The sequence below is a fragment of the Myxocyprinus asiaticus genome, chromosome 31, assembly GCF_019703515.2.
Source record: "Myxocyprinus asiaticus isolate MX2 ecotype Aquarium Trade chromosome 31, UBuf_Myxa_2, whole genome shotgun sequence".
Lineage (NCBI taxonomy): Eukaryota > Metazoa > Chordata > Actinopteri > Cypriniformes > Catostomidae > Myxocyprinus > Myxocyprinus asiaticus.
The window spans coordinates 20,851,024-20,872,040 of NC_059374.1; the positions used below are offsets into that span (position 1 = coordinate 20,851,024).

A 21,017-nucleotide genomic window follows, 5' to 3' on the forward strand; every position below is an offset into this window, starting at 1 on the left:
ACCGCCTTTATACGGAATAAATAGATAGTTTTTAATTCTATGACCCTGCTTGATTTAAACATGGGTCTTATCTGTCTGCATATGACCAAATTTTGCTTAACACCTAGGCGTCATGGATGCAGCATCACACAAAAAACCAACAATGTCATTGCAGTCAGCAGTCAGCACTTTTCGCAGTCAGCCATGATTAATTTATTCTGTGAGTGAAAGTTTTGCTGGATATAGAATCGTCCATTTGTTATTACAACATGACACACATTCATGTTGGAAACAAAATACACAAAAAGATAAAATTAAACAAATACAGTACACAATGAATAATGGTCTAAGCTTGTTTCTCTGTTCTGTCCGTGAATATGCAGGTGACATATCTATGCATATCTAGCAAATTATCAATTTATTTGCATAAAACAAACCATGAATGGTGAGACATTAGCTTTACATTAGTTGGTGATAAAATCTGTCATATATAACAAATTAATATTTTTTAATAAAGTAATTTATGGGGCCTGGGTAGCTCAGCGAGTATTAATGCTGACTATTACCTCTGGAGTCACGAGTTCGAATCCAGGGCATGCTGAGTGACTTCAGCCAGGTCTCCTAAGCAACCAAATTGGCCCGGTTGCTAGGGAGGGTAGAGTCACATGGGGTAATCTCCTTGTGGTCGTGATTAGTGGTTCTCGCAATGGGGCACGTGGTAAGTTGTGTGTGGATCGCGGAGAGTAGCATGAGCCTCCACATGCTGCGAGTCTCCGCGGTGTCATGCACAGTGAGTCATGTGATAAGATGCGCGGGTTGACTGTCTCAGAAGCGGAGGCAACTGGGACTTGTCCTCCGCCACCCGGATTGAGGTGATGCGCCACCACGAGGACCTACTAAGTAGTGGGAATTGGGCATTCCAAATTGGGAGAAAAGGGGATAAAAAAATAAAAGAAAAAAATAAAAGAATCTATAATCATTTAGCAAAATCATTTGCTTTCCATCATTTTTCATGGCAACACGCCCCTTCCAACATCTCGGCATTTTGGGGATTATCCAGAATTCCGAGTTTCTCGTTGTTAAATATCAATTCACTTGGTCATTAACTTGCTCGGAACTCGTAATTACGATATTTCCAACTCCACTTGAAGGACACATTTAAAAATAGGGAGGTTACCAAGATAAAATGAGTAGTATTCATCTGATCATGTGATTTCAACATTGCGCTGAGCTCCATTTAAAGTAAAACAGTAGTATTAAAGTACTAAAGTATTACTGCTGATATGTCTGGATCTCATGGGAGTGTACATGATTTTAAAGGTGCACTCAGTATCTTTTGTCTTTGTGTCATCTTGGATTTACACTGACACCTAGTAGCTTGGATGCAGCATTATTTAAAATCAATAGTTTTCAGATTCAGATGCCACTGTAGAAATTTAGTATTCACAGTCAGCCATGATTACTTTAATCAATGAGTGAAAGTGTCAAATAACAGGACGGTTACTGAGATTAAGCGAGTAGTATTTGGCTGGTCATGTGATTCTAACATGGCAGCCCCCATAAGGGGACCCTCTCCATGTAGAATAAAACAGCTTTTCTAAGGTTACTGATATGACTGGAGTCTTCATTTTAATGTGAGTGGTCATGATTTCCTCCATATATTGCAAAATTACAATTCATGTCTTTAAAAGTTAAATTTTTTTAATGAGGAAAAACATTACTGAATGCACCTTTTAACATATCTTACAAATGTACTATTCATTTGTTTAGGAGTAAAATTACTAAGTGTACCTTTCAAATAACAGATTGATAAAAGATGTTGTGATTTATTTATAAAAACATCTCTAATTGGTGTTTGGGTTCATAATGAATTAGAATAAATAAAAAAGCATCTGCCCTGAGTCACTAAATGGTGGTTCCACATAAAACGGAAATTAAACACTACATAATAGACTTTAAACTGCTATAACACAAACCATGAATGAGTCGACTCCGAAGGGGAGCTCTCAGCAGTGTGGCTCCCTCCCTTTCTGAGGCATAAATAACCAAACTGAATGGTTACTAAAGCTCCAACCTAAAAACCCTTTCCATCAGCAGATGGAATTATCCATTATCAGGATGAATAAACGTATGCCAAAATGCTGGAAGCAGACAAGTTAATCTGTTTACATTCATTATAATTAGAAGCAGTTAAACAGATTACATAATTCAGTATACAGTCTTTCCATTCTTAATAATAACATAAATGTATAAGATTCAATCGTAGTTACATGCCAAACCGTCCGCTCGTAAAATGAAGTGTAATCTGTGCACTGAGAAACATTAGGAGTCATTCACACAGGTCTTGCACTATTTTTTAATCGCTGGTCTGTGTACACATGCACCAGATGGACAAAGTTGGGTCCATACACAGGATGCGTTCAAAAACTAGACGCTGCAATAGAGTGGAACAAAACAGGTGCATCGAGACACATTTTCTAAACAATTTTGTCTTAAAAATTGAGAAGATGAAAAAACATTGAGATGCATTGCAATGATTAAAGGTGCACTCAGTAATTTTTTTTAATTTATCATCTTGGACTTACACTGACACCTAGCGGCATGGATACAGCATCATTCAAACGCAATATTTTTTAGTTACCAATGCCAAATGGGATCAAAATCCTGTCAAAAGTATTGTGGTCACGGATCCAAAAATAATAAGCATGAATCAAAAAATAATAAGTGCAGATAAAAAAATAATGAGTGCAAAAATAAATCAAAAGCGCAGATCAAAATAATTAGTGCAGATCAAAAAATAACAAGCATGAATAAAAAAATATATAAACACATTTAAAAAATGCTGCAAAAAAGAACAACGGAAAAATTAAAGCAAAGTCATCAGAATTGCAAACAAAATCATGTTTTCCTTGGTTATATTACTGTTTTTTGTGCTCTCTGACAATTTTGCTCATATTTACATTTTTTATTTATTTTTTGGTACGTTTACGCTGTGTTTTTCTTTGCTTTTGTTTCCAAGTTCTGCGCTTGGTTTTCCAAAACTTGTGAGTAGAGTTTCATGTAAATCAGGGGGCATTTTGCGTCCCTATTCGTCCACTAGTTCTTGATTGCCAGTCATTCGAAGAGGGGAGGTGACATCACTCCAATGCAACTCCGACGGCTGCTGCTCAATATTATATTATTTGTCATTGATAGATACGCTGCTTGTGTCTGTTTTGAGTATTTTCTGCCAGCTCTAGGAAACAGTGTGTTGACCGAGTAGGCCATTATCATAGTCCATTAACACATATATCAAGTCAGTTGAATTTAGTTAGCAGGGTCTTTAGTTTAGGCATTATTTAAGACTTCCTTGTTTGTAGGTCATTGGCTGCATATCTAAAAAAACAAAAAACAAAGCTGGGTTTGTGTGGATGTTTGATGCATGTTTTTACTAGCTGTACCAATGTAGTCGCGAGTTCAGAACCCAACTTGATCCGCTTTTCCATGTTGCTTTACGTGCCGTTATGTACTGATCCTACATTGGCATCGTTGGCACAGCTACATGTAGTTTCTTTTTCCACAATACAGCAGCGAAATCAGAAACAAGTGACCAAGCATCCCCACGTCAATAAATAATGCAATAAAGTTGGCTTGACGTTGGACGTTCTTTAATCACAAATAGTCTCTAAAGATACAGGCGACATTGGAGCATACATATCCAAAACATTTACAAACATTTCCATAACATAAAGACTACAACTTCAGTAACATTTGATGCAAATGACTTACAGGTATACAACCAACTCCAAAGTGTGCATGTAGGTGTCAGCAATAATGCGCACCTTTTAGATTTTTGATAGAATAATAAAAAAAAGTCAAATTATATGTAAGCTTTTCTATATTCTTCAGTATTGTAATAGGCCTTGGTGTCAGGATCTGGATTTTATTTCATGGAAAAGCGGATCAAGTTGGGTTCTGAACTCGCGACTACATTGGTACAGCTAGTAAAAACTAGGGATGCACCAATCCGATACCTGGATCGGTATACTGAAGCTTTTAGACGGATCGGGTATCAGTCCGACGAGCCCGATCTAAATCCGATACTGTGTGTTAGTCATGTTCATTACTGTCACGCTCCAAAAATGACATAAAAGAACCATAAAAACACGTGCGATAGCTCTGTGAATCAGAAAAGGCTGTGTTTAATAAGTAAATATATAGTATGCGCAGCGCCAGCGTATTAGTGAATGGTTCTGCTCTGTTGACACAAACTCACACACAGGCTGGTGATGCACTCGCGGCTATTTTTAGCCTTCACAGGTGCGCAATATTTGAACACTACTGAAGAACAGCATCTCAGATGTAGATGCTCAATAGTTCGGTTCACTTATAATATGCATTTAGAACGGCAACGGAGGAGCATTTTACCAGAATTTGAATAAGAAGCGAATTAAACTACTGTGAACTTGCCTACAAACAGACACATACAGGACTTCCTGGAGAGTTTAGAATGTCAAAATAAAAGCGTGAGGGTTGAGAAAGTGCATGATTTAAATATATTACTGCTCTATTTAAAATTAAAATTAAAAGTCAATAATAATAATATTAGGCTAAAATAAAGGCTAAAATAAAACACTGGTTTCTTTTCTACTGAAGACTGGAATTACTGTTAATTTTACTGCTACATTATCCAGTATACTAGTTAATAATAAATTGTTTCTTAATAAGCTATACATTTATATTGAAGTAATGTGTAGTTAGAGGTTTGTGTTTCTTTACATATTAAAGAGTACTCCCAATTAGTTCCACACAATAATGTGAAGATATTATAAACTGATTATGCAAAAAAAAAAACAATAACACTGGTATCAGATCAGTATCGGTATCGGCCGATACTGAGATTTCTGATATCGGAATCGGATCGGAAGAGAAAAAGTGGTATCGGTGCATCCCTAGTAAAAACATGCATCAAACATCCACACCAACCCAGCCTTTTTTCTTTTTTTAGATATGCAGCCAGTAACCTACAAACAAGGAAGTCTTAAATAATGCCTAAACTAAAGACTCTGCTAACTAAATTCAGCTGACTCAATACATGTGTTAACGGACTATGATAATGGCCTACTCGGACAACACACTGTTTCCTAGAGCTGGCAGAAAATACTCAAAACAGACACAAGCAGCGTATCTATCAACCACAAATAATATAATATTGAGCAGCAGCCGTCGGAGTTGCATTGGAGTGACGTCACCTCCCCTCTTCGAATGATTGGCTAGAGGAGGAGTTATCGATCAAGAACTAGTGGACCAATAGGGACGCAAAACGCCCCCGATTCGTTGTGTAGCATATATTTACATAGCAAAAAAACATTTTAAAAAACAGTGCAGATGGACGTATCAGAACGCATCCAGTGTCAACAGCCAATTTTTTTGTTCTTGCACTTAAAAAAAAAACGACGGAATGGAACAAAAATCTGGTATATCAAGACTAATTTATCTAAAAATTAAAAAAAATAATAATAATTTAAATGGCACGTCACAAACATGGCACACATTGTGCAAGATGTTGCAAAAACAGTGAGATGAACTAAAGCAGTCAAATATGTCCATAGAAAACAATTGAAAAACAGTGCAGACAGTTGCAAGAATGAACCCTGTGTAAAAAGGCTGCACGATTATGACAAAAATCAGAATTACCAATTATTCCCCCAGATATTGTAATAGCAATTCTTTTAGAAAAGTAAGAATTTACATTAAAATACTAATTTTGTGTGGGGGTCTGCATGCCATATTCTTTATGTAGGCTACACATCTAAAACAAGATTAGAACTGTGTTCCTGAATTAATTGATTGCTATTTTATACATCAGTCATTTTGAATCAATTACACACAAAGCGAGCAACAGGCTTGTCTGTGAATGGTTACAATGCTCAACCACTGCAAAAAGATTTTGACACAATGGAAGCAGACCTAAAAAGGAATGCTGTAAATAAAATGTGCCTAAAAATGACCCATTTGAAGATTAGTTAATCGTGGTAGCTGTAATTGTAACCTTGATTATTTATTCTATTAATTGTGCAGCCCTAGTGATTGACCCCTCAGTCTCTATGCCAACTCGGGTATTGGGACAAATCATGAATAGGCAATCAAATGGAAAACAGAGCAGAGGTGCATTCTCAAGGACAAATAGCCACTCCGCTGCACAGGCCACAGACAAATCTGTAATTGAATGCCACTCGTATGATGAAGGTCAATTCTTAAAGAGCAATGTGTCAGAGCTGCCCAAGGAAAGCAACACATCGACAAGTGTGAGGATGAGTGACCAGGTTAAGAACATCAGTGCAAGTGAAGATAGACATATTTCCAGCATTTTTTAAGACTTAAAATTATATGTCTCAATTTCGTGAGCCTGCTGACTCTCTAGATTTGAAACTGGTGGGCACTCAGAAAGAGAACATTAAATGATCAGGTGCCTGCATTTAGAGGTAACATTATAGCTCTGAATCCTAGTGGGACACCTTGCTATCTACTGCCTATATACTCTGCTGTCTGGGGCAGTCTCCTAAAGTGATAAGTGACTGATTTGGAACACTGTACATCAGCAGCAACATGCATCTTACAAACAGTGCATTTCATGTCTTAAAATGCTGCCTAGTATAGAGGCAGCTCATTAAGTTTTGGCACAGAGCCTATGATGAACTGAATCAAATATCCTCAGTATTGCATTATAAAAGTAATAGTGCCCTCCCCAAGACTCTATCATGAAAGAGAAAGTGAGCAGATGAAATAAGAGACCTCTGGGACGCCAGATGGCCGCTTTACTCAATGGAAACACAAGATGTCATCACTATATCAGGGTCATAGGTGTCCTTCTGATGGTGCACATCACACACTCATCAGAATGGCCAATATGGAGGCTGATGTCTCAGAACTTGCCGATCTGTTCCTAGCCTGAACATGGATTTGATGGCACCATATGCTAAAGTTCCCCAACTAGGAACTGGTTTAAAAATACTCTGATCATTGCTAACACTGCTTTTTGGATTTTGATTAGACAAACAGCATATAAAGAAAGTATTTCAGGGCAAAAAAATAAGGATTCTTTCTGATGACCCAATCAGGACCAGTGTTTCAGATTTTTACTTGCCCTGTTAACATTTTCGAGTCTGAGCTCATGAAATTGTGACTGTGGCGATATTTCTGCGAAAGGATATAATGCTTGTCCTTCCACATATCGCGGCAGATCAGAGGTGAAATGTCCACTGAGTGGTGCTAAAAGTGACTTAAATGTTCTCCCAAACAGAGGAGGTTTTTAAAGTTAATGCTCAAAATAAAAAAAAAAAACCTACCTCCCTACCCTAAACCAACTGATAGTGCCATAAAAAGCAAATGTGAGATGAAAAATGCAATTGCTGAAGAAACCACACCTTTTTGTGTTGCTTCTATGACACTTTAGTCTCAGATTTAATCTCCCGTAGACTTCAGGACTCTTAAGGCCCAAGCACACTTACGAAGAAGAGGTAAAAAGAAGTTAGAAACAGCTGAGTAATACTGTTTGCGAACATTCAGACACCTGCCACACCACTGTGAGAGGCATTCAGAAGTACATGTAAATAATGCGCTAACACACTATACATGGCCATAATATGTGCCGATTACATTCTGTTATTGTAATTTATGATGATGCTGATACTACTGCAAAGTTGGGTATATAAAAGAGTGTTAATGGGCAGAATACTAACAAAAGAATGATAGGCATACCTTACTATTTGCAGATGTGTGAATGGCTTTCGCTGCAGATGCCACATGAGTGAATGGGCACTTAAAAGTATTTGAGTAGATTTGATTCCTTTTGTAAACGAATTAAAAAATAAAAATCGCATGACATTGTCTTGGAAAATGTCTACACGAACGATCGTACAGATCGTAGGTAAGTTTGCACCAGCTTGCTAATAACTCTAACCGGTGTGTTCATGTTGACTGATCTTAACTGACTGAACGGGAATTCGCTGTTGGCCTCCAAGTAGGTGGAGCTCCAGGTCACACCTACCGATGACGTGGACCAATAGCAGTAAGAAGGTGTTTAGCAGCCGTTAAGAAGTTTTCCTAAAAGTTTGCCCAGGCGACGTCACACCCGTTCATTCTTCGAATTCGTAGGAAGTATGCAGAGGTCTTTACCCAGGTCCTTTGCACCATAAGTGCAATGTGCTATCAGTTGAGCAACCATGCAATTTGAGCGCTGACAAACAAGCTTGTAAATGTCTTTGGGTATATAATGTTGTGACAAGGAGGAGGGCGTGGCCGGTGCTGAGTCAACTGATCAGCGAGTGAGCGAGATAAAGGGGAGCCGGAGACGCCAGTTCGAGAGAGAGAGAGAGAGAGACACACACGCAGCCGCTGTGTGTGTCTTATTTTTTATTCTGTTTTAATTTGAGTTTGACATTAAAAGTTACGATTACCGTTCAGCCGGTTCCCGCCTACTCCTTGCCCATCCCTTACCCATTACAAATGTAAATGTTAAAAAGTATTGTCTTACAAGTCATGCACTATAGAAAAAGTGTTTAAATGTCATAAGATAGCATTGTGTGAGGAACTGGGCGAAAAGCAAGTGTTTATGAACTGATAATCTGTCCTTTTACTCATGATTTGTGTGAATTGGAATAAAAGTCACAGTTGTTTTTTAGCGCCTCTAGTGTTCATTTCACCAGAAAAATGCTGCGTAATGTACAACCAACCACGTACAAAATATCTTGCAAAAATGTAAATATGGTAACCTACAGGTTGACATTATCACTGGTAACACCACAAAAATGTTATACTTGGGTGACATAAGCAGAATTCATAACAACAACGTTCAATATATATCACAATTTTTTTTATGACTTTCTTCTTTCATGTGAACACTTTCATTGTAGAGGAAAGAGCAGCATCAACATTTTTCAAACTTTCTCCTTATTTGTTTGAGAAAGTAAATTCATGTAGGTTTGGAATGTCATGAGGGTTAGTACTGTACATGATGAAAGAAATTTCATTTTTAGGTGAACAAAACCTTTAAGATGCAAGGCAAAGTGACAACACAGCCCTGTCCCAATAAGGCAGTCACAGTTGCATCAGCTCGCCTGAAACTTGCACTGACCCCTAAAGTGAGATCCTTATTGTTGATCCCTGTAAGGTGTACAGGGTATAATCTCAGTAAATCTTAGCTAATAAAGAACTCAAATACAGGAAGAACACAAATAGAGGCAGGTGCACAGTGTCTAAGATTGTAAAGTTTACTGCACCAGACATGATGATTGGCATTTTGAAATGGCATTTGATTACATTTATGCTTAAAACTGATGACAGCAGAAAAAGAAATGCACATTCTCAGCAGGGCATCCCATCTCGAAGAAAACAAAAGCAAGGCATCAGCATCTTTTTTCACATTCCACTTAGATACAATAAGATCGCAATGCATGATGACACGCCCACCACACAGAACAATGTAAGGTATCTTCTTAATAAGACATCATCTAAAATATGATGAATAATGAAGCAGGCCAACCCGGTTTACAATACAGGGTCTCCACTGCGGAGTTCTTGCCTATAAAGTAGCTCTGCCTGAGGGAGAGAGAGAGTCTAAGATAGTAAAGTGTCCCTGGGGGAGGAACAGAGAGTCTTATGCTTGCTATCTCCTAAACACAAAGACATAATTGTAATATTTCACAGAAACCAGGCAAAGAGAGATGCAGCGGAAAATTAGCCGAATGCAGATTACTACAGAATGCACCCTCCAACAACGAACAGCTGGCTAATGCACAATGCACCAGTGTAAAAAAATGCTTAGTGATTGGTTGCATCTAAAATGTGTTGTTGGCTTGATAAAACTTCTGTAAATTCGTGAATTTGAGCTATAGTAACAATATTATTATGTGGGTTCAAATCAGAACATATTTGAAATCGGATTTTCATATGCTATATAGTGCCAACGTTTCTTAATTTTTATTATACATTGCTGTATCAGTATACAAGTTCGCAGTACGCAGTCAAGTGCACAGTGCTCTTCTAATGTAGTGCATAGTAAAGTCCAGTATGTCTGAGCAGACTGCTGAATATTTCATGGCAGTGAGGGAAACGGCACGAGCCGTACCGACGGAGCCCCAGCTGATGTAGGACTGGAAGGAGACAGACTGTAACGTGAGACTGGGAGAGGATGTAGGCAGCGTCGTGGCAGCGTGCCCAACTCTAGCAGGAGCTACTGTCTTAGCTCAGCCTAACACAACACTACATCTCACCCCAGTATCTCAAGGGCTGACAGCAGCACTGTGCCTTTACTGATTGACCTGTACAGGCTGACAATGGACACCTTAAAATCTCACAGCTTTATCTAACCACCATTGACCATCTAGGGCAGGGGTATTCAATTAAAGTTCCAAGAGGTCAGGGGCCGGTTGCACCAGTTATGTGTACATTACTACTTAGCCTAGTTGTGGCGTACATTGGCACTAAGTCACAATTTACACACTAATAAATATTTGAGCGTTGCACTATTAAATTTAGGTAGAACATAACCCTATGCATAAACTAAATATTTACGGAAGACTCCGACCAGAAATAACGATTGGAATAAGAAAACAGACTAATTTAATGACATCAATGAGCTCATGTTTTGCGTGACAGACATCAATCATTTCAACATACAGTATGATGTTGACATTTACACTCATTTACATTTATGAGAGAGAAAAAAAATTACTTTTAAGCGGCTCTTTAGCATGAAACCGATCTAACGGTGCAGTTTTCAGGATGCGTCGCCCGGTGTCAAGTTTCAACACATTCAAAATATATACAGGATATTAAAATAAATAATCTATTTTTCCAGCCTGTTGTATTAGTATTTATTTATCACCCCTCATTTATTTTAGATACAGTTCCTATATATTGTTATTTACACAGGGCAAATATACTATTTATCAAATCTACTTTTATTACATATTGTATTTTAATGGGGATATAATTTATTACAGCTGACAGTTACGTGAGCAAACAAGGTTTGAACATCAACCGTAACAAGATCAAATTGAAGTTCACCGCTTTTTAACACTTCTGTGAACAAATTTCAAGGCTGTTTATTGGATAAATACAAGAAAACTTCATATAATGCAACTACGCATTACTTTACAGAAAGCTTACGACCTACTAGTAAGTCTTGCCTTAAGAACAGATGGTGCAACCAAATTAAGTTCTGACTTAGTTACAAACTAACTAGTAGTTACTAAGCCCTTAGTGTGAACTTTACGTTCCAACTTACGTGAGACCTTACGCACAGCTTGTGCAACCCTACCCTGGTCTCTACGTTTCCTTCCAAGGAACGGTCTGGATAAAAATATGTAGCTTACATGGTGTCAGTAGTAATATGGCTATTAAATTATATAATATATATTTCTGAATAGTTTTTATAAATTTTTATAACTAACAAAGCAATAGTACTTTGTAAAATAAATAAATAAATCATAAACAGTGAAAATAGATAAAAGATAAAAGATAAGATCAACAGTTTGTTTTGAAGCTGAATGACAGCAGTCCAGTTTTTGTGTTTAAATATTTTTACATTCAGAATATATTTGTATGGGATATAGGAGGCCTTTTGATTGATAAAAAATACTGTATGGGGGTATCCCTTGAGAGAAAATGTATCAATGTAAAAGTCTGAATGGACCATTTTTATACTTTCCTTAAAGTTAGAATCTACTAACAAACAAACAAACAATTTACATAACAACAGTGAATCATTAAAATACTGTTTGCTTTAAGTATAAATAGGCTTTCCTTACCACCAATGCCATGATGACATCTCTGATTAATTTTCAAAAAATTTGTTTATTTTTTGTTTATTATGAAAGGCTCGTAACATGCTGATTAATAAAGCTAAATTTAGATGAGAAAAAAAAACGTTACTGTCTAAAGGTCCAGACCGGAGTTGGCCTATTGAGTACCCCTGATCTAGGGACATGTTTTAGGGGTTTTAGGGCTTTGTAAAGGAAGAGATCGTATTTTCTTTACAACTTGAGCCTGCACAGCTTAATTATTATTGTAAAGGGTTCATGACATGCCTTTTTTATTATTTTAAAATGTTCCTTGAGTGTCACTTATAATATTAGTAAAGATTTTTGCAAAAAAAAAAAAAAGAGTCATATATTTGTAAAACATGAACATTTTCCACCCTCATTCTGACCCTCTGTAAGAAACACTCGGTTTTGGTGCTGCTTCTCCTTTAAGACTTGACAGTAAATGCCCACTGTTATGACTGGCTCTCTGCTCTTGACTGACCTGCTCTCTACTTGCCATCTCACTGCTCACTGCTACTTGGCGGGCTAGAGAAGTGATAAGGTAAAGTAGGCGTTGATATGTTGCTGTGGAGGCATGTGACATCACAATGTGGAGGAAGTAGAGAATGGTTGTTCTGGCAGCTTGGTTTCAACAAACTGTCTTTTTGCAATGAGGAGTTTTGAGTTCTGAACTTACAGTATATTTTTAATTGTACCATGACCTCTTATATATCAAAAGATCAAGGACATTTTTATTCTTCACGTCATCACCCCTTTAAAACTTTTTCAAACGTATTTTAAAACATTTATTACGAGTATGAATAATTTTGAATTAAGAATATTACTATGTTGGTTTTTTGTAGGGTTGCTTATACCGTTTGACAACTTGAACTAACCTTGCCATGTAATAAAAAGGTAAAATGTTCTGTTATTTTTAAGAGACATGCTGGCAATTTTACATAATCATGAGGGTCTAGGGGTCCTCAGTGATATCCAACCCTGTCTCATGACAAGTTGTAATAATAATTCAAGATGGCAGAATCACACAAATTGGTTGTACCAAAACGTATGACTTTTAGTCCCATAGAGAAAAATAAACAAACCAACGAACGATGATATTACAACTTTTCATAAGTTTAGCGACAAACCCAAACCTCACCATAAAGTCCAATTCTTTACCAAAACCCTAAACTGAACTATGATTTTAATAGGAAATCACTGTTGTGTACCATGGAAAAAAGAGAAACATCAGGGTTTTGAAGGACCGTTTTATGATGCTACCTACATTTAACTCCTAACCCAAACCCCTTACCTAAACCTTAAACATAACCATGATTTTAATAGGAAAGGAAGTTTTGTATACAACGGAAGAAAAAACTGCGTTTTTTGGCAGAGGCGAGTGAAGCGTATTTCAGGTTATCAACATACATCAGTCTTTTGTATATTATTATCACGGATATTTCCTTTCTTAAAATAAAGTGTTGGATAGGAGGCTAGCTAAAATGTGATACCTGTATTGTTTCCATTTTAAATTCTGTTCATTGATTGGTTGGTCTACATGGGAGTAAAAGTTGGACATTTTCTTATGTCAAGTCATATGATATCTGACAATTTTGCCATCTTGTACAAACTATTACAAGTTGTCGTGACACAATGTCAGTGATATAATTTCTCATTTTGTGATTTTCTTGTCACATGTTGTTTATAATACACTGAAATGATGTTTAGGGTTAGTTGGTTTTACAATAATAATCTGGGAAAATGTTCTGATTAAAATTCAAAGTACCAGATTTTCAGCCTTTTAATGAGACCTTTTTACTTCAATGCGATCTCAGGTCGGTTATACCACATTTACATATTTTCATTTTATCCCCCCCAAAAATATCAAAATGAATTCTAATTAGAATAGGACATAGAAGAGATGAACATCGATAGGTGTTACATAGTAGAATAGTTGTATTCAAGTTACTGTATTCAAATCAACTGACACAAGACATTAAAAGTACTTTTGAATAAATAAACAGATTTATAGATTTGTATCCGGGAGGACACAAAAATGAATGTCACACCACTCTCATGTCAGAAAAGTAGTGGAGAAAACTGACTCTTTAGTCACTACAGTCCATGTTATCCTCCCTGCAATCACAGATATACATTTGACTAAATAGGCATGTGGAGTAGCAACCTAGGACCTCAGTAAGTTGTCAGTTTTCACGCTCCCTTAACTGGAAAAAGCTGTGTTATATGCACCAAACGGTCAGAGGGCTGCAGGTCAGACAAATACTGCTTGGCAAGGTAGGGGGAGGGAGCTTTGCCAGAGGTGTCCATTACCGGCAATCTGCAACTGTGCCAAGAGCTGCTTCTCACAGCTTTATTAAGACTGAGACTGTCGCTGTCCCTTTTTGTTGCAACGCTCTGTGACTCCAATGCGGAGAATGATGCTCACTGCAAATCTCAGTGGGGAAAGAACTCTTTGGTCACCATCACTCATTTACATGCATTTAGCTACTCCACTAGTAGGCTAAACTCAACAAACCAGCAAAATTGTCTGAAATGTCTTTTTCTATTTATAGCTTATTTGCCCAGCTTTTACGGTTTTTCTACAGGAAATTACACCAAAGATAAATAGTCGCATAAATTCCAAAGTTGTATGTTGCCCAACAAAGGCAAAAACTGCCAACAGTTAAACTGAAAGCCAATACTGAATATCGGTCATCTCACTGCTCACCGCTACTGGGCGGGCTAGGGAAGTGGTAAGGTAAAGTAGGCATTGATATGCTGTTGTGGAGGTGGTCAAATGCAAATGTCTTCCACAGTGTGACATCACAATGTGGAGGAAGTAGAGAATGAATCGTTTTAGCAGCTTGGTTTCAACAAATGCTCTTTTTTTAATTCTGAAACTTACAGTATGTTTTATAGTACCATGTCAAAAGATGAAGGAAAATTTGATTCTTCATGACATGACCCCTTTAAATCATTTTTCAAACATATTTTTAAAAATATATTACATATATGAATGATTTTGAATCATGAATATCACTATGTTGGTTTTTTGTGGGGTTGGTTATACCATTCGTCAACTTGAACTAACCTTGCCTTGTTGTAAAAGGTCAAATATTCTGTTATTTTTAAGAGATTTACTGGCACTTTTACATAGTCATGAGGGTCTAGGGGTCCTCTCTGTGATATCCAACCAGGTCTCATGACAAGCTGTAATAAGGCAAAAACTGCCAAAACTTAAACTGAAAGCTAATACTAAATATCGGTCATCTCACTGCTCATCGCTACTGGGCGGGCTAGGGAAGTGATAAGGTAAAGTAGGTGTTGATATGCTGTTGTGGAGGTGGTCAGAATATCTTCCACAGTGTGACATCACAATGTGGAGGAAGTAAAGGATGAGTCATTTTAGCAGCTCGGTTTCAACAAATGCTCTTTTTTCAGTGAGGAGAAAGTTTTGAAGTCTGAAACTTACAGTACGTTTTTATAGTACCATGTCAAAAGATCAAGGAAAATTTGATTCTTCATTTCATGACCCCTTTAAATCATTTTTCAAATGTATTTTTAAAAAAAATTATTACGTATATGAATGATTTTGAATCATGAATATCAATACCTTGTTTTGTTTTTTTGTGGGGTTGGTTATACCATTTGACAACTTGAACTAACCTTACTATGTCATAAAGATTTACTGGCACTTTTACATAGTCATGAGGGTTTAAGGGTCCTCTCTGTGATATCTATCCCGGTCTCATGACAAGTTGTAATAAGGCAAAAACTGCCAACACTTAAACACTTAAACATGACAACAATGTGTAGTTACTGCGTTTTGCCTTTGCAAAGCAGTTGGTTTAAGACGTTTCTGAAGGTTTCCAGTAGAGCTGTCGAAGTTAACGTGTTAATAACGTGTTAATGCAATATTCCTTTAATGCCACTGTTTTTTTAATGCCGTTAACGCACGTCCTTATATGACCCTTTTAATAAACCATGCATTGACCATTGTGAAAGCAGAAAGCAGTGGGAGACATTATGCTGAGACCTGTGCCAAGCATTTTATTAATGTAGCAAAGAAGGGGATCATTTAGAATGAAGCACACAAAAAACACAGTTAGATAGTGCTCTTGACATGAACACCATTTGAATGCCTGCCTTGCACTGCGCACCAGAGTTTTAGTGCTGGCCAACATGTCCAGGAATGATTAAGTTTGCCGGATAAATTGGAAAAAATCTGCTCGTGTCATCTCTAAGCACGCATACTTGAAGCTCTGTTAATTCAAGAATTACACTAAATTACATAGGCCTAATGATTAATGTGTCATTATACCAGAGCCTCTCCCAAGAAATCCAAACACAAGTGGTCAAAAAAAGAAGCATAATACAACCAGTTATAAAGGTGATGTGTCTCGCTTGTCCACTTCTGATTGAATCACCCCAAACAGATCTGAGCCATTCTTTTATGTTGTTTGTTTACATCTTATCATGAATTAACTCTCCCATTTAGTTTGTGCATGAATTTCAGGATCTACTCACCTGTTAATCAACCGATGCTCTAAAGGAAGAGTTTTAAACTGGCACGTGAGACGGGAATAACGCAGGCTGCTTTTGAATTTCGCAAATTGTCGGGAAAGTCCTCCGTGGCAGCGCAGCGCAAATTATTTTTTTATTTGTCAGACATTTCCAGCTAACGGAAATCCTGCTGCGCACAGTCTCCAAGGTTCTGTCACAGTGTCTCTCCATAATAGTGCGTTTGATAGTGCACTTTTAAACAGCAGAAGATGCTGGAGCCCTGCAGGTAATCTACACTGTCATTATCCCATTTAATCCCACCAAACGGGGTGAAAGGGGTCTAAAAGGAGTTGTTGATGTATTTTACACAGAGTTGTCAATTGTAAATGACAGTGCAGACTTTTTTTTTCTCGTATGAGTGGTGCAAATAGTCACATGACCAGAGCTATTTAATTCCACTGTGCTCCTCTAAACATTATGTCTGTTAAAACACCATAAAAGGAAGCAAATATGTCCTGTCATAATACACATACAACTATATATTACATATTTGTAATTGTACTGTGTTAATTTTCTGTTGTATAAATTTTATTGGTAGGGTAGGTTGTGTGTGAATGACTGAAAAACAACAAATACATCTGAATGAAGCATATTTTGTACACTCATGAGATATTGCGATTAATCACAGTTAACTACAAGAAAACATGCGATTAATTGCGATTACAATTTTAATCATTTGACAGCCCTAGTTTCCAGAAATAAAGTTAATCATATATGAAAAATTCGAACTACTTACAAGAGTCTTTTGGGAACACTAGGGGCAGTAAAATTTCACCTGGATTGTAAACACAGGCACTTTTCCCAATTTCAAAGAGGTAGCTACCTCAGTGTTTACACTATATACCATTTAAACTCCATATAACCAAAATAGATTTTTAAACAGTACTTAAATAACTCTTATCATTATATTTCCTCACAGGAATCTCAAGACCTTCACTGGTTTTGATTAGATAATCTTTTTCCTTGACTGCCTCAGCTTTTGTTGCAGTGTATCTCCTCCAACATCTCATGAGCATGTAATGTGCTTCCCGCTTTCTCAAATAAACCATTGCTTTTGACTTTGTGTGATTCACTCTCAAATATGAAACAACTGACTTTTTGCCATAAAGCTAACAAACTTCTTGACAGACCCGTGAAAGGCTGTGGCTCAGGCACACGTTGGGTGGCAGTATAATTTTGTCAATCAGAGAAACTCAAAGGCGATGAGTGGGGCTAATTTATGCCACTTGTGCACTAACATTGTCTCATTTCAGGGTGCTTGACGCTCCCCAAACGACAGCCTCAAAATGGCTGATGTTGGATTTGTGAGACTTATCAGACAGAAAGTAGCCTGTGAACATTATTGCAGAGAATAGCCTACATAAAATTGCAGGCCAAAGCTCTCAAACATAAACCAAGTCTGTTTTTCCTTAATTTTTCATGCTGAAGTGAACAATAACTGATTTTATTCACTACAGTTTCTGAAGTGGTGGCATTGAACTGTGTAAATATTTGCTAGAGGATTTCATAAATTGAAAAAGGTCAATTAATTGACTGTAATACAAAGTCATTTTTTAATAAATATACAGTGTTTAAATAATGAAAATGTGTTGTGGGCCACTTGCCTATTCTGTCGGGGCTAGTTTCCCTGAGGAGGTTAGGGAAATTCGTGTTTCACAGACGTACTTTGTGATTTTAATCCAATCCGAATCTGACAAGTCTGTTTTTCTCACACAACCTCTGTAAAAATTTCAGAGCAAATTACCTACTGTTTTTGGCAAATGCAATGGTCCTCTGAGAAATTTAATCCTGTTCGAATGCGAATGTCTGTGATTGCTGATTTTGATTCAGATTGTACATATGTGCCCTTCAAGTGGACTGGGAAATATCGTAATTACAAGTTCCAAGCACATCAATGACCCAGCAAAGTCGGAAGTTCAAGTGGGAAACTCGTAATTCTAGATGATACCCGAATTGCCGAGATGGGAGGAGTTCTAAACTTTCAACATGGCGGAAGAGAGTACTCTGTAGTAAATGACAGGTTTTGTTCATTTTTCGAAATACAGATAATTGTTGTGGGGGCCTGGCTCAGCGAGTATTGACGCTGACTACCACTCCAGGAGTCGCGAGTTCGAAACCAGGGTGTGCTGAGTGACTCCAGCTAGGTCTTCCAAGCAACCAAATTGGCCGGTTGCTAGGGAGGGTAGAGTCAAATGGGGTAACCTCCTCGTGGTCGTGATTAGTGGTTCTCACCCTCAATGGGGCACGTGGTAAGTTGTGCGTGGATCGCGGAGAGTAGCATGAGCCTCCACATGCTGTGAGTCTCCATGGTGTCATGCACAACGAGCCATGTGACAAGATGCGTGGATTGGAGGTCTCAGAAGCGGAGGCAACTGAGACTCCATTATTCCATTCCAGTATGGTCAACAAGCTATCTGATTGATATGTATTATGGTGTCAAAATAAATGTTCCTCAAGAAATATGAATGAATGAACATGGCGTAGTTCATGTTTCCTGTTCTTTCTGAGAACAAAGCACGTGAACACAACGTACTCATAATTACCACTTCAGAAGTGGAAAGTAGGAAAATTCCTATAACACACGAAGGCAGCATTATGCACGCCAATCTTCTGCCTGCTGCGCGCCTTTCAATATGGATGTAGACTATTTGTCATCCGACAAAAAATAAAGTTTAAAAGATGCATTAATTTTATCACCTAAATTATTTAAATGTTTTCAACCTTTTGGAACGCCCACATTTAGAAGACACTCCCACCTCTCTAATAAACACGGAGATCTTTAGTCCCATCCGAATCAGTACATTAAATCTCAGACGTCGGGTGATACTAATTGTAACTCACACGTCATTTAGAAAACCAATCCCGTCCGAATGGGGCATTATAGAGTCGTTTTATTTCAATAGACCTTATTCTAAGTAGCGACATATTTGATTTTTGAAGGAATGAAAACGAGGCTGCACTGTATGCACTGTATAAAGCTAGCTATATAAAGCTCCTAGATCTAGTTTTCACAAGTCGAGTTTTCTAGAGTTTTGTGTCAACTGAACTTTTTTGAGATCTTCAATGTCGTCAGCTGAAGGATTAAACAATTTAAGCAACAGTACAACCCATTGAAGAGACTGTACCCCTCACAGCCCCTTTGTCAAAAATGTAATATAGCGCAACTCTGAATGAAGTCCATTACAAGTTTAAATTAATGATTCAAATTACTGTATGTTTAATTAAATAATTACTATATGTAAGATTACTGTAGTTCAACTTCACACCAGTCTCCCCTTCAATTAAAGTGCTTCACTAGGAGGAAACAGTTTGTCTCCTCCCACTGGACAAAGATGGAACTGCAAGGTTAAGTCAGTCCATTCGTCAACAAATACAGTATCTAGTGCTCAAAATAAGAAATGTATAACACGAAAAAGATGCAATGTCAGTGCAAAGGGGGCAAAAGAGGTAACGAAAACACCATGCACATCGTTTCTCCAAAAAATATACATGCATATGCATACTGAGGTTAAACAATGGAGCATTTATCATTATAATGGCACAAAACCTAACGTAAATGATAACGCCTGCGGATATGTCTATGTGTGAACAGGCACGACAGACTGTAGTAGCCCAGACAATCGCAGAATGTTTCCATTCAGTGCTGCTGCACGCCCCTTTTCAACACTAACTGCAATTCACTGGACAGTGATGCTTCATCAATGATATTACACGGCATTTGTGCATTAACGTCTCAAACCATGCAATATCGCAGATTGATCAATGCATTGCGGATTGTTTGTTTTAAACGGGATATATGGCCCACACAAAAATCATAATTTGTCATCAAAGGAGCATCAATCGATTGTAACAGCGAAAGCGACCAATACACGCCTTCAGTCGTCTAGCTAGTGCCCTAACAAGAGATGATGCAAAAAATACAACACGAGGTTGAATAGCATGCTGTAAACTTTTATCCCTTGATTGTGTAGGCTATATATTTTTTGAGTATTAAAAAAAATGCAATTATATATTTTATATTCAGTATTCATGTCATGTAAGGCACATCTGATCAAACACACAATGAAATGCTGAAGATGTCTTTCCTCAAATGCAAAATAAAAAATACTGCACTTCAACTCACCTTGAGCTGCCGTTCCTCTGGTGCTGAAAACACTTGCTATCAAAGTGGCCACATACCAAATCATAGTACAACTGCCAACCAGGAATAACAGCTCAAAGTGCCCCTTACAATAAATCTTTCATATTCAATTTCCACGCGTTTTCAATCTCACGCCCTGCTTATCATATCCTGTGCTCCACTCTCGGCGTTTTCCTTCATTCTTTCGCCTGCCCGTCCTTCCTATGGCATCCTCCCCTGAAGAGACAGAGCACCTGCACCAGCCCCTTTATGGAAGACGGAGATGTTCCGAAGTGCAAAGTGAAACCAAGTGTGGGAATGTAGCTATTGGGCCCGCCCCCGCTGCGCTCTGATTGGCTCTTGTCGGGCAGCTTTGGGGCGTGTATTGGTTAATCATCCGCCCCCTGGTAGTAAAATGGCATGGCAGAAGCTCTAATTCAAGGTGAGTTGGAGCGTGCTGGTGTAGTACAACTGCTGCAGTATCATGCGCATTAACAGACACCAAACTCCGCACCTTTTAGATCTTGTCTAGTGTGTCTCTTTTTGAATGGCACATGTGTCGCTCTGAT

General features: G+C 37.8%; 1 protein-coding gene across 5 annotated transcripts in view; it reads right to left on the reverse strand.

The window, feature by feature from the left end:
* Nucleotides 1–20,721, reverse strand: part of LOC127421735 (protein turtle homolog B-like) — a 110,595-nt gene extending 89,874 nt beyond the window's left edge. For all 5 annotated transcript variants that reach the window (XR_007894085.1, XR_007894086.1, XR_007894083.1 and 2 more), the window contains exon 1: nt 20,452–20,721. Coding sequence is in view for 1 of the 5 variants with exons in the window: in XM_051664804.1 (XP_051520764.1) it covers nt 20,452–20,515 (64 nt within the window). In the remaining 4 variants the exon portion in view is untranslated. The remainder of the gene's footprint in view (nt 1–20,451) is intronic.
* Nucleotides 20,722–21,017: the final 296 nt, after the last annotated feature.